This window comes from Molothrus aeneus, chromosome 15, assembly GCF_037042795.1.
Source record: "Molothrus aeneus isolate 106 chromosome 15, BPBGC_Maene_1.0, whole genome shotgun sequence".
NCBI lineage: Eukaryota > Metazoa > Chordata > Aves > Passeriformes > Icteridae > Molothrus > Molothrus aeneus.
In genome coordinates this window covers 13,972,517-13,985,745 of record NC_089660.1, presented here as the reverse complement: position 1 = coordinate 13,985,745, position 13,229 = coordinate 13,972,517, and the positions used below count along the sequence as shown (strand labels likewise).

The 13,229-nt window shown below is 40.7% G+C and overlaps 1 protein-coding gene across 1 annotated transcript in view; it reads right to left on the bottom strand.

Annotated features, from left to right (window-relative positions):
- Positions 1-13,229, bottom strand: part of TENM2 (teneurin transmembrane protein 2) — a 619,525-nt gene that overhangs the window by 173,711 nt on the left and 432,585 nt on the right. Inside the window, exon 7 of the mRNA XM_066560474.1 lies at positions 3,569-3,803. Within this exon, the coding sequence (XP_066416571.1) occupies positions 3,569-3,803 (235 nt within the window). The remainder of the gene's footprint in view (positions 1-3,568; positions 3,804-13,229) is intronic.

Genomic DNA, 13,229 nt, shown 5'->3' with positions numbered 1-13,229 from the left:
AACCATTCTACAACTCTAAATAAGTACAATCAGGAACTCTGCACAGGCATGTTGCAAACTCAGTACTCCACTAGAAGCAATGAGCTGCTGCAATACAGATAAATGTAATTATGTAACAAATACAGCACCACAAAGGACCCACAAAAATTTGGGCACAGTTGCCTGAACAGGCCACATTAAAATATGTGCAAGCAGTAAAAGCTTCCTTTACATCACAATTTTCACTTTATGAAAATAAAGCAATTGTGATTAATAACCTTCAATCAATACTGAAACAAGAGATAGAGAAAGGATATATTTGGAAAATGCGATGTCTCCAAACAGTCTGAATTTAGCCCAAACTGCCTAGGACAACAAAGGAACAAAGGGAAAGTTAAAATATTCTTACCAGAAAAAAAAAGCAACGTGCAGATGCGTGTTGTATTATTCAATGATTTCAGCACTTGGTACTGTTAGATAAAGAGACATCTGGAATCTAAATTGTGATCTGGGTTTTGTCGTGCTGACACAAAGCATTCCCTTCAGACAGCTCAGGTGCCGCCTTTTGTTTCATAATCAGTAACGTGACCACTTGCACATCATTTTCAGTAGAGAGCAGAATCTACTGAAGGTAACTGAAAGATGAAAACTGAGAGTTATGAAACCCTCTCTTGATAAAGCAGGTGCTGTCAGTGCTGGCTTGGCCTCCTGAGTGCTCCTCTACTGAGATTAATAAACAGATAACAAGATAAAAAAATTAGAGTCGTGTGCTGTGAAGAGGCAGAGTGAGAGGGGTCAATGTTCTGCAACAAGCTAAAGCTTTAAAGTAAAAGGCTGAAGTAAAAAGTTACCAAAAATATACCTTATTTTTTTTGTGGGTATTGGTATCAACGTAGATGAAACACCAGTTTTAAGGGGGAAGAATTACAGGCTAATTCTGAAAGTCTCAATGATTTCACAAGCATCAGTTTCAGTCATTTTTGAGTTAATATTCTTGTGATGAAACTTGTCATCAAGCCCTGTCAGGTGTGTAATTTCAGAGAAGAACTAAAATCGATCCTGAAGCAGCTCTGGAATAGTTTTGGAAGACAGCAATTCTGCCAGGACATTTTCTAATAGCTTAATGCTTGCCTGTGACAAACCTGTCTTCCAAAAAGCTCCAATTAACTGTCGGGCATCCTGCAAGCTCCAAAAATAACAGTATTCACAAAGTAACCTTTGTCATGTACACACATACTGCCAGAGGTTGCAGGATAAGAGAAAAGAGAGAAGAACCAAAGTCAGTAAAAGCATTCACAGTCACCTCTGGCTGGGAATAGGTACAAAATCAGACAGTAAAAAAACCCAGCCAGACAAATGCCCACTGCTGTGGCTCAGGGATGCCAGGATGATGGCAGAGAGTCCTTTTGTGAATATCCCAAGGATACTCCCTTCCAGGTAAAGTGATTGGTAAATTGGGACAGTCTTGAGCCTTCAGAAATGACACATTTCAGGTATTGTTGTACCCAAGAACAATTCCAGACAGGAAGAGGCAGACCAGGAACAGCACATGGCCACTCTACACCAGAATTAAAAGTAGGTACTAACACTGGGCAATAAACCACACTGCAAGAACCAGTCTGGCTGAACAGGACCAACACTTCTATCTCGTAATTCCTAGCAATAAATAACAAATTCAGGATGTCCAATCTAAGTTCTATAAAATAGCAGAGGTTCTCACAGAAGCAGCAGTTCAGAGTCAAGGGTTTTTGGGATTTTTTTTTTTTAATTTGGCCAAAGTTAGCTCCAAACCTTCAGTAAGCAAGAATCTCCTCCTTTCCTTTTTTGGCCATCTTGACTTCAGATAACCTGAATTTGCTTTCCACTTCTTCATGGCAGCCATGTTTCCATTCCAGCAGAGCAGGACAAAGTGAGGGCAGCCCCCTGTGCACAGCCCAGCCCAGCACAGACTGGCACAGACTCCCTGCCCCTTGCAGGCTCCTTTCCTCCCCATGGAGCTGCAACCCACCACTGATCAACCCCTGAGTAACACCAGCCTCAGTGTTGTCAGCTCCAGCCCAGCCACGCCAGCTCCTCCCGGAGCTCCACACCAGAGGGACAGTCTTGAATCAAGTGTTGGAGGGGCTGGGCTGGGGGTGTAACACCCCTAAGATGTGGCTCCTCAGGCTGTGACCCAGCAGAGCCCCTTGAAAACCCTGGGAGGCTGCAAACCAAACACAACATCCCAGAGGCTGTGGCAACCAAGCAGCTGAAACCCAGGCAGGAGCCAGCGCTCCCAGCAGCCCAGCTCCTCCACCTGCTCCTGTGTTTGTCACTCTCTGGGCAAGCAACACCACCCTGCTCTTCCAAGCACTTGATTCAGCACCACAATAGCTAATTTTAAATTCTGAGAGATCAGCTCTGCCAACTCTGCTATTTAAAGTGCAAGTTAAATATGTTTGACATTCCATACCCCAAATGACAACAAACCAGAATATTTAGACCAGCAGCATGTCAGGCATTTATTTATTTATTTCTCTGTCAGGCCTAAGTGCTGCACCTTTTCATTTATATGCTGCTGTTTGCCCCACAGGCATCAAGCTGTTAACATGTACAGAAGAGATTAAAATGAACTTGCATGCTGGATGAGGTATAAATTAAAATTATAGTACTGTCAGTCATGAATCTCGGATTGTTTCTCAAAGTCTCCCAAAATGCATAATGTCAAGTGAGCCTCTGTTTGTTGCTTCAGGAACGGCAAAACGTATAATTTTTCAGCAGCACAGCCAATATGAATTCTAAGTTGTCCCTGAGCCTGTGATATAAATATGCTGTATTAATAGCAAGAGTTGTGTATGCAAGGAAGGTCCAAGTCAATAAAAGGCTTTAAAATGGGATGTGAGCAGCGATATTCACTGTGCACCTTCCAGTGCAAAGCAGACTGGGACTGCTGGGTCTTCTAATGCCACTCACTCCCCATGCTGTGTCAGAAAAACCACCCTGACACAGAGAACACCAAAAACAACTCCCAGCAAACCAAGGGTGGTCTCTGTGTGCTTGGGAGGACCACCAGTGGCATCCTCCAGGTGTCCATCCCCACCACCTGCTGTCAATGCACGGCGAGCCTCGTGGCAGGGAGGAACGATGCATCTGGCTCCATGTGGTCAGGAGGCTAATTTATTACTTTATTATATTATATTTATTATATTATATATTACTATATTATATTAAAGAATACTATACTAAAGAATACAGAATACTATACTATACTACTATACTATGTAGAATACTATCCTATACTAAAGAATACAGAAAAGATACAATGCTAAAAAGATAATAATGAAAACTTGTGACTCTTTCCAGAGTCCTGACACAGCTTGGCCCTAATTTGACCATGAGTCAAAACAACTCACACCAGAACCCAATGAAACAATCACCTTGGATAAACAATCCCCAAACACATTCCACATAACAACACAAGAAAAGCAAATGAGCTAAGAATTGTTCTCCTTTTCTCTGAGGCTTCTCTAGCTGCCTTTTCAGCTTCCCAGGAGAAAAGCCCTGGGTGAAAGGACCATGTTCAGAGAAAGTGAATGCCCCAAGCACCCACCTGGTCTCGAGGGGGACGTTGCTGTTGAGCACCCAGCTGTCCTGGAGCTGCACGGACTCGGGGGTGGTGGCCAGGTCGTTGGGCGCCGGCGTGGGCGCGTGGATCTGGTTGCGGCGGTTGGTGAGCGAGTTCCTGTTGAGGGAGTTGGCAGAGGAATGGTGATGGGACAGGGAATGGTTGTGAGGAGGAGGGAGAGGTGGCCTCAGCGTTGATTGGCTGTGATGATTTGAAGGGCCTACAACAGAAAAGAGAAACAAATCACAAATGTGTGTGGTGGCACCGCTCTCCTCGGCATTTTCAAGGGGTCACTGCCTGGGAAAAGAGACTGTGCCTCTTGGAGCTGTGGGCATCAAAGGGTGGGCAAATCAGAGCAGTGATTATTGGAGAGCAACACAAAACAGTGCTTCCAGCCTGCACGGCTGGCATGTTGACAAGGACTCTATTTAAATTTTAAAATACTTCTTCATGGATTCTCCCTGGAGAAAGTCTCCTCAGTGGAGCAGCCAGGACAGCAGCCTAGCTGGACCATTCCCTACATCTACCAGGAGAAAATTCACCCCCTCTGTTTCTATCTGCTCATCTTTGAGCAGATGAGCTTTGATGGATTAAAAATAGCCTTTGAGAATATGGTCTTTAGGTCCCTATAAAACTTAATCAGAGAAATCAATCTTCTTTCATTCACTGTATTTTACCAATCAGCTTCAAATGAACAGGATTTGTGCCAGCACAAGAAGATTAAACTCCAAATATGAAAGGAGAGCAGCAAGGCAGAGATGGTATCTTTCATGTTATTCCATGTGATCAGGATTTGGCCTGTATTTTTCTATTTACTAAGGCCACAAACACACAGCAAGATCTGGAAATTATGTAACTCTTTCAGACTCTTTCATTGAAAAATGACAGACGATATTTTTTAGGGATAAAGAAGGATATAAACTTTTCTCATTCTTTGAGTACTGATATGTTTGCATTGATAGTGAAAAATATTTTTTCTAATCATGAAGGCAAATGGATTAAAATAACAGCACATGAAAAGAAAATGTGATAAGCAGGTGTCATTCTAACATTTTCACTATTCTAAACATAAATGTAGACTGGTAAATAAGTTCATGTGCAATTCTACCCATTACATTAATTTATGTCTAATAAAAACCGCAAAACAGCAAAAGAGAATGAAGAAAACAAACACTATAATGAACTGTATGCTTTAGACATTGTATCAAGTTGTTTCTAGTGAACATTAATCAGTAATACTAGAGAAATGATAATTCTAATGATGCATGTTTGTTTTTAGAGACTGAAGCAAAGTACTTCATTGTACTTAATGAATCAAATAATAAAAAGAAAACATCACAAAACATCATTTGCAGCAAGACTGATCTTTGTCACATGAAACAAAGAAGTCTAGAAAAGCTGCTAAACTGAGTAATTACTGTAAAAGTTAAGGAAGGCCAATATTTATAAAAACCAAAATAGACACAAAATGACACTGCGTCCCCAAAGCAGCAGGAGGATATTTCCCCAGCATGGACCCTGAGCTGCAGCAGCACTTAGGGACATGGCTGGGGTGGCCTGCCGGGGCTGGGCTGGGGTCAGACTCGAGGATCTCAGAACATTTTCCAACCTGACCCAGGGTTCTACAAGAGCCCAGGGGCAGCTCTCTGCTGGCACTGCTCTGCAGGGCAGGGAGAGGCAGGGAAAAAGCCTCTTCCCAACAGCAACACAGGCAGGGAGCAGAGTGCAGCAGGTTTGGACAGAGGCTGTTCATGTTCAGCATTCTGAGGGCTGGGCAAGCACAGGCTGCTGAGGAACAGAGCCAGGTGTACTGGGGCTTACACAAGGCAAGTATAACTTCTCCTCTGACAAGAAACTTTAGGAAATCAATTATAATAAATTCTGCATCCTCCCCATGTTGCCTTAAATCTACACAGCAGTTTCTTTATCTTTTTTGAATATCTGTTGCCAGAACGTGCCCCCTGTGGGAATGTCAGCTGCTTGAAATACAAAGGCACCTTTTATGAACACATCCTAAATTTTAAGGCCATCATATGTGCAGCTCTCCTCACTATCCTTGGCTATGTCTTATCTAAGAATAAAAGAACACTGTTTAGCCAATGAAGTTTGATGTTTAAAACCCCCATTTGGACCTCCAAGAACATCAAATCTGTAATCTGTACTAGGTCCTGTGCCATTCCACAACAGCATGAAGAGCAAGACACAGCAGGAAGAAAATGTGTTTGGACAATATCCACACGCACAGAAGCTTAAGTGGAATTACTCTCCTAGTCTGTGTTCTGACTTTAAACAAAGCATGCTTGGATTTCAATAAGTGAATATTTATGAGTGATGAAATACAAAACTGTGCCCTTGTGTTAATAGTTACTTCAAAAGACTCATGTGCATCATTTTTTCTCAACTTACTTTAGATGCAGCTTTTCCTTCTCAAGGATAAGTACAAAAAAGTCATACCCACATAAACAAACCAGTTTTGCTCTGAGAGCCACAGTAGCACCAGTTAAATACAGACTCTGAATCCCGTCACCACAATACACGGGGCTGCTCTTAAAAGTGAGCCAAGTGCACATCAATGAGAATGAACAGCATTTCTGTAAGACTAAAAAAGAGCTGAAATCAAATTACCACAGATTATTTAATCTGCCTCAAGATTCAGCTCCCACACAGTAAATGTAAGATACTTTGCAAAATGAGCTGTGCAGAGGAAACAGAACACACATTGCAGCTGCAAAAACGGTGAAATCTGGTGCAAGACAAATGTAGCATTTAATATAGAAAAATAAACAAATACCAATATTAACATCATATAAATATTATATAGCTTCTATTAAAATGTATAAAAGCTTATATATATAAAAAGTACTAACTAGGGACATGCACACACTTGTGTATATATGAGAGAGATAAAAGCTTAATGTGCTTCTTCTTCATAAACCTGTTCAAATGAATCAAAAACAGGAGCCCAACACTGTTCAGCTTGCCAGGGATATAAAATCGGATTCACATCTGAACATCTGAGCACTTCTCTGAGAGCATCTTTGCCTAAATTAAAACTTCACCAGCAGTACCTGCAAATCTGCTGAGCTCTGAAGTCCAGAGCAGGAAATCACTTGTCCCATAATAAAGGATCCAGAGGGATTGGCCCCATGGATCCCATGACATGACACGCTCTGGCCCCTGGAAATGGCCTTTGATTTGGAAGCTTAAACACAATGAGTGTCTTGATGGAGTACATCTGGCTTTTTACATCAGGAAATGGATTTTATTTTTGGTATAGCAGTAGCCAGTATTGGTCTGGGGGACAATACTGAGGAAATGATGCCTTTTCTCATTTAGTAGCTGAATTAGTCATTTCACCAGGATACACTATACAAGCTCAAACATTTAGAATTTAAGGAAAAATCTTTTAAAACCATAGGGAAAGTCAAAGACCTTGAAATCTGGAATACTGGTACTCTCCACACTTAGGCTTTTAAATATTTTTAAGTTTCTCATTTAAATTCACAAACAGACAACATATCTAATTCCAATCAATTTTAGTACACATTGATTGTATGAGCATTTTCAAAAAAATCACGGCCTGGTGTCCACATAATCAACATGTCATTCTTCAAGAGATTCTCCCGGAGTCAAGAATATCAGCAGCACTCATTTCAAATTAGAAGTTGAGTGAGGGTAAATTGTGTTGTAATTAAGTAATCTGAGAATACAAAGTCTGATCTGTGTAGCTTTGAGGCAATCATAAGCTACCCAATTGACTTAGTTTGTTTAATCAGAACAAAAATACTAAAAAAAAAAAAAGTATATATATATATATAGAGCCCCTGGATGTCCCAGAATTACAGGTACCTCAAATTCAGATCTGCTTTAACATGGTCAAATAGTTTTTCACAGCTCTTCCCAGGCTTTGGTACACTCAACTCATGCACTAAACCCAAGCAACACAGTGATCTGAGGAGAACAAGTTGATCTCCCATCACAGAGATGAAATACAAAGCAGGAAAAGCAGCATCCTTAATCTAAGCAAAACAATTGCTTCCCTAAAGCAGTTGGGGAAGCCATCCAGTTCTTTGTCAATACTGCCTCAAAAAGTAATGGAGATTGTATCTCAGTTGTGCTGAATTACCTTCTGAGACATTATTAAATGCTAAAGAGACATTACACCTCCTCATCATTCCTTTTCACAAAAGAACTAAAAGGGAAAACCCAAACATGTATTATTTTTCTGAAATGAACAATGACACAACTATTTTCTTATGCTTTAAACAATGCAAATACTGAACAAAAAAAAACCCCAAAACTGAAGCTAATGAATTGAAAGAAAATAATTAAAAAACCCACAGACAACCCTTGTCAGCCAGCATTAGAAACCTTGTCTGCAGCCTCTTTATTCAAATCCCTCTGCCATTTGTTTTCCCAAGGAAACCACATCATCCCATCACAGTGAGTAAGGGCTGTTTCACAGAGCCACCTTCCAAGCCAGATCCATCTTGCAAGGCAGCTCCCATGACTCTGAGTCAGGGAGAGCCGGAGTGTGGCAGCGGCACAGGGGCGGCTGTGCCCAGCCCCAGGGAGCTTGGCAGGGTGGCACCAGGGCTGCTGCCCAGCATTCACAGGCTGGGCTTTGTGCTGTCTCTGCTTCAGTTCTCCTGTTTGTTTGCTTCATTCTCTACATTGTTTTGTGCTAGGCCCTTCCTAAATGGCATCTCAATGTTTTGAAAATGTTTTCAACACATGGTGTAAAGAAGAAAGTTATCTCACTCCTAACCATGGATACCATTACCTCTCTCTCTTGTTGTTTGAAACCCAAGACATTTGCCAGGTGTTCCTTCTTTTGTCTGCCTGGTTTTTTTACACTCTTTGAGGCAAGAATAGGTTGAATGACTGGCTGTCATCCCAGACTGTACACTTCAAACTGAAAATTCAGTAAATGTGTGATATGAAACAGTAAGTCACTTATCAGTGTCTGCCAGTGCATTGCAGCCATGGCCTCAGCACAATATTACAGTACAAAATTAAATGTTGCTCTGACAAAAAAACCCCAAAAAAACAAAAACAAACACAAAAACCCAAACCAACCAAAAAACCACCAAAGTAGAAATACCCCATTTCTTGTCTACAATATCCAGTGTGCACAGTCATAGAAGCAAAAGCAAAACTGGACCCTTCAGCAGGAGTCAAACCTAAGGGATTACAGTCCTATAACAACCTCTTTCAACTGAGGGTCACCTGCAAAAAGGTTCAAACTCACTGCTCTACAAGATAGTATTTCCTGAGACACCATGTACTAATTATATTTGTTGAAATACATCACTTAAATATTCATTATCACACTGCATGAGGTGCATGGGCTGCATGAAATAATGTCTGGTCAGTGGCAATCACATCAGTTCAATAATACTGTTTATACAGCCTCAGTGTCCTGTGGGACTTTACCATATGTATATGTGTGTGTATGTTACACATATATGAAAAGGTAGGCACACTATTTCAAATTTTGAAAGAGAAGTTGGAGTTTTCTTCTTTCTAATTGAAAAAGAATGATCCCACATTTTTTTCAATCTATCTTTTAACTGAGTTTCCCAATACTGATATAAATATGAAACATATTTCAGAGAGTTTAAGGATGTATTTATGTTCTTCAGCTCAGGTACATGAGCACTATTCACACCATTGTTTGAAGAAGGCACTGAAGTAAGAAGAACTAAAAAGAAAAGCAGGCAGGTCTATTTCTAAGCAATGAAGCTCATTATTACTGTCATCATTACTATGGAAAATTTTAGTGCAGAAAGGTAAACGTTGTTCTCTAGGCTTGGCTCTGCAGAATGGGAAAGAGCTGGACCCTGTCTAAAGACTCAGACAAATTCTTGCCCGAGCTCAAACAATTTGAAGCACTGGGAATCACACCAAAGTGAAAATGAAGACACAGATTTTTCTGAAAAACAGAAAGAAATTTCTCAACAGGAATATTTAGGCCAGCAGTGGAACCTGGTGACATTTTCCTGACAGGATTATGGCCTAAAAGCTGCTGCTTCTTTGACTGGCCTATGGGGGACCCTGAAAATTGTCATGGTGATGTAAGAATAACTGTGCCATAATTGCCAGTTCATTGTGAGTCCCGAGTCAGGTGCAATAGAAAGTCATCCCTGAAGCTGTTACAGCAGCACTGAGGATCTTGCATCACCCAGTGAGCTGGAACTCTTTTGGTTTCCAAGGGGCACAAGAAATGCCAGCCACGGGTGGTTTCATGCAATGCACGACCTTGATTATTTCAGAAGTGTCACAGAAGGTATTACACAGTGTCCAAAACACTCTTTTTTTGTTCAACCCAATCTCCTAAAAAATTTATACCAGAAAGAGTCTCTCAAAACAAATTTCTAAAGTAATTATGTCAGAAAGAAGATCTACTAGGAAACAGCTTTTTAATAAATCAGCCTTCTAGGTGCCGCAGCTCTTTGAGAGAAGGAATGGTTTATCAGCAGAGTAATGATTTGGAATCTTTCTGCTGTTTGAAGAATCTGTAAGGTCAAGTTGCACCACTGAGAAGTTTGGCAGCTGAACTACAAATGAAATGAAATATATTGAACCAGGCTTTCAGCATCACGTAATTTCTCTGTTTCTGAGGCAGTATTATCTCTTCCCAGCAGCACTAAATTTTTCAACTTCTGAATTTTTTTTTCTTATTCCATCTTATACTACTGCCTTAGGACAACTCACCATAATGCACAGTGCACACCAATCCAGGCTTTTTTTTTTTTCTTTAGTTCAACAGCAGGATCAACAAAAATATAGTATTTTTCTTGTCTAAAAGGGAAAAAAAAAAAAAAAAACCCAAGAACTTCCATCTTGCAACAGTGTTCTTCAATGGGTTTTCAGGGTTTGACCATTTTTTCCCAGAAATACTTACAATATAACCCCTTTGGCCCTCAAAAAGCATGAAAATAAATAATTAAAAACAGTTTTACTTTTAGGCTGAACCAACTGATAATCAACTGATGGAAATAAACACTGATATATAAGCATCATTAACATGAAGGCTCACTGACATATACCAGCAAATAGAGTGTTCCTGGAGGAGCTACCTGGGAGAATTCAATTTCATAGCTCCTGGGAAGCCAGTTATTTACTACCTGGACCATCTGTTTCTCAACATGCACAACAGGTAAAAATAATTTGTGCGGAGTATGTGGAAAAAATAAGAGGAATGTTGCATAATTCTTGAGTAAAGAAAAGCAAATATAATGCAATGTACATGATGCCCTGGATCAGGCATTTTAATGGGTTATTTCTCTTTTTAAAAGCAGGCAAGATACAAGGATGTACAAGACAGAAACAAGGATTTGTCTGCCTCCAGGGTACTGCAAGCTGCAATACTACATGACTGGCATTTCTTTCACAGGCAGTGAGATTTCATTTGAATTCTTTATTGGTTGTTATTGGACTAAAGAAGGAAAGTCACAAACCATTCAGATAAGAAGTCCTGTTTAAGTTTCCTGACTTTCCAAGGTACCAGAGATGTTATCTTCAGCTACAAGTAGTAAAAGATTCCGTTACTCAGGTGAAACCAAGGGTTAATGAATAAAATACAGAAAAGCATTTTATTTTAAAGTAAATTAATTGTAATTAATTTGTAATTAATTGTAAAGTGCTGTATGAAAGGCCTCACACAATTTATCACTCAGATGAGGCACCCATGGAGCTTGTGCTGGCCAGCAATTCTCTCAGGAGCACTGCAGCAAATACTCCCCTACCACTGCATTTACCATGGAAAAATCTCCTGCAAGCTAGAAACTCACTCTGTAGCACAGCAGAAAGGAAACAGCCCACTGAGAACTTTGTCTAGGTAGAAAATATCAAGTGTTGTCTTCTCTAAATAGCATTACTAACATCTTGCAGAGAGACTCAATCCTTACCATGACATTAAACCTCCATGCAATTCTCCATTAAGGGAGCTTGAAGAGACTCTCAGAACAAGGCTATTGTGGTATTCACATACTCTCAACAGAGAGAGACATAATTCTCTCTCCCAGGATTTTTCCTGGGGACAGCAGTGAGAAAGCTCAGAGAGAGAAGAGAAAACAATTCTTATCTCTACTTGCTGCTTCTGTTTGGCACATGTGGAATGTGTTATGGAGATTGTTTAATGAAGAGTGATTTGTTAATTGGACAAATGCTGCTGATGGTTGTTTGGACTGACTGACCAATTAGGTCAAAGCTGTGTTGGGACTGCCTGGTAAGGGGTCACAGGTTTTTCTTTAGTACTTCAGTAGTATACTTTAGTATTAGTATGTAATATAACTTAATGTAATATAGTATAGTTATAGTATATATATATTAATAATTATATATCATATTATAATAATATTAATAAAGCAATTGTTCAGCCTTCTGAATCGTGGAGTCAGAGCACATTATTCCCTGCCTGGGGGCTGTCCTGCATGGATAGGCTATGGATCTTTTCCATTAAAAAAAAAAAAAAAACCAAAAAACAACAAACAAATAAGATCCATCTAATTGCTTACAATTAGTGAAACAGCAAACACCATCACTTCTCATCTCCTGGGGCTGTGCTGCTGCTGCCACCCCTGCCCAGCTCCCCAGCCTGTGTCCCCCAGCAGCACTGCAGTGCAGTGTGCTCTGGGCTGCCACTCCAGATGTGCCCTGCTCTCCCCTCTCAGCATGGGGAAGGCAATCCAATTGCCAGCCTGAAGAGGCTGTGTAATCATCCTGGCAGATACCAAACACTGGAGTGTCCCCACATTACCAGAGCAAACAGGAGGCAGGGAACTGAAATGCCTTCCAGCAATGCTGCTTGTTCGCAGTGTGGAAGGGAGTGGGATCAGCACAGCCCTACCCATCACTGCACTGAACACATTTCTACAGCACAGCCTCACCCCAGCTCCTCACACCAGCACCAGCTCCACAGGCCTGGCTCATCTCAAGGCCATGGCTTTATTTTTCTGAGCCCAGCAATGCAAAGTAAAAGCCACAGAAATAGGGTATTGATTGAGAAAGGAGGGAACAGATTCCACTTCTTACTTAAGATGTAAAAAGTAGCTATCATATTTGCATTACATACTGTTTCTTCCTTCAGAATGTCTGAGGCTGCCACAAAACTAAGTGGTGTTTAACACTGCGAAAAGAAAGTGAAAAAAACCCCTCACTCTGTAGCACAGCAGAAAGGAAACAGCCCACAAGTGCCACACACCTCTCAAGTGCCATGCTGTATTGATAATCATGACAGTGGCAACACTAAAGAAGAATTTAAAAATGGGAAAAGAGGATGACCACAATATTTTATCCAACTAAAGACATGGGAGACTAGAGAGTAGTTAAAAATCAAGATAGCAATTTGGGTAAAACCTCTGTGACTCTGCAAAAATTGCTACCAGCTCTTTCTAATGATGTGAAACTATCAAAACCTGTGCCTGAAATCTCTGTTTTACCCTAAGTGTGGATTGCAGGAATCCCTTGGACAGAAAAGGCTCAGGGCAGGTAAAGCCATAATATGATAGATGAATTTCAGCAAACCCACAGATCAAGGAAGAAAAGTTTTTGACACTGAAGTTGGCTTGTGAAATGATGGCAGAGGAGCAAAGATGAGCATTCTGCAACCAGTCAGACAATTCCACTTCTTTGAGATATG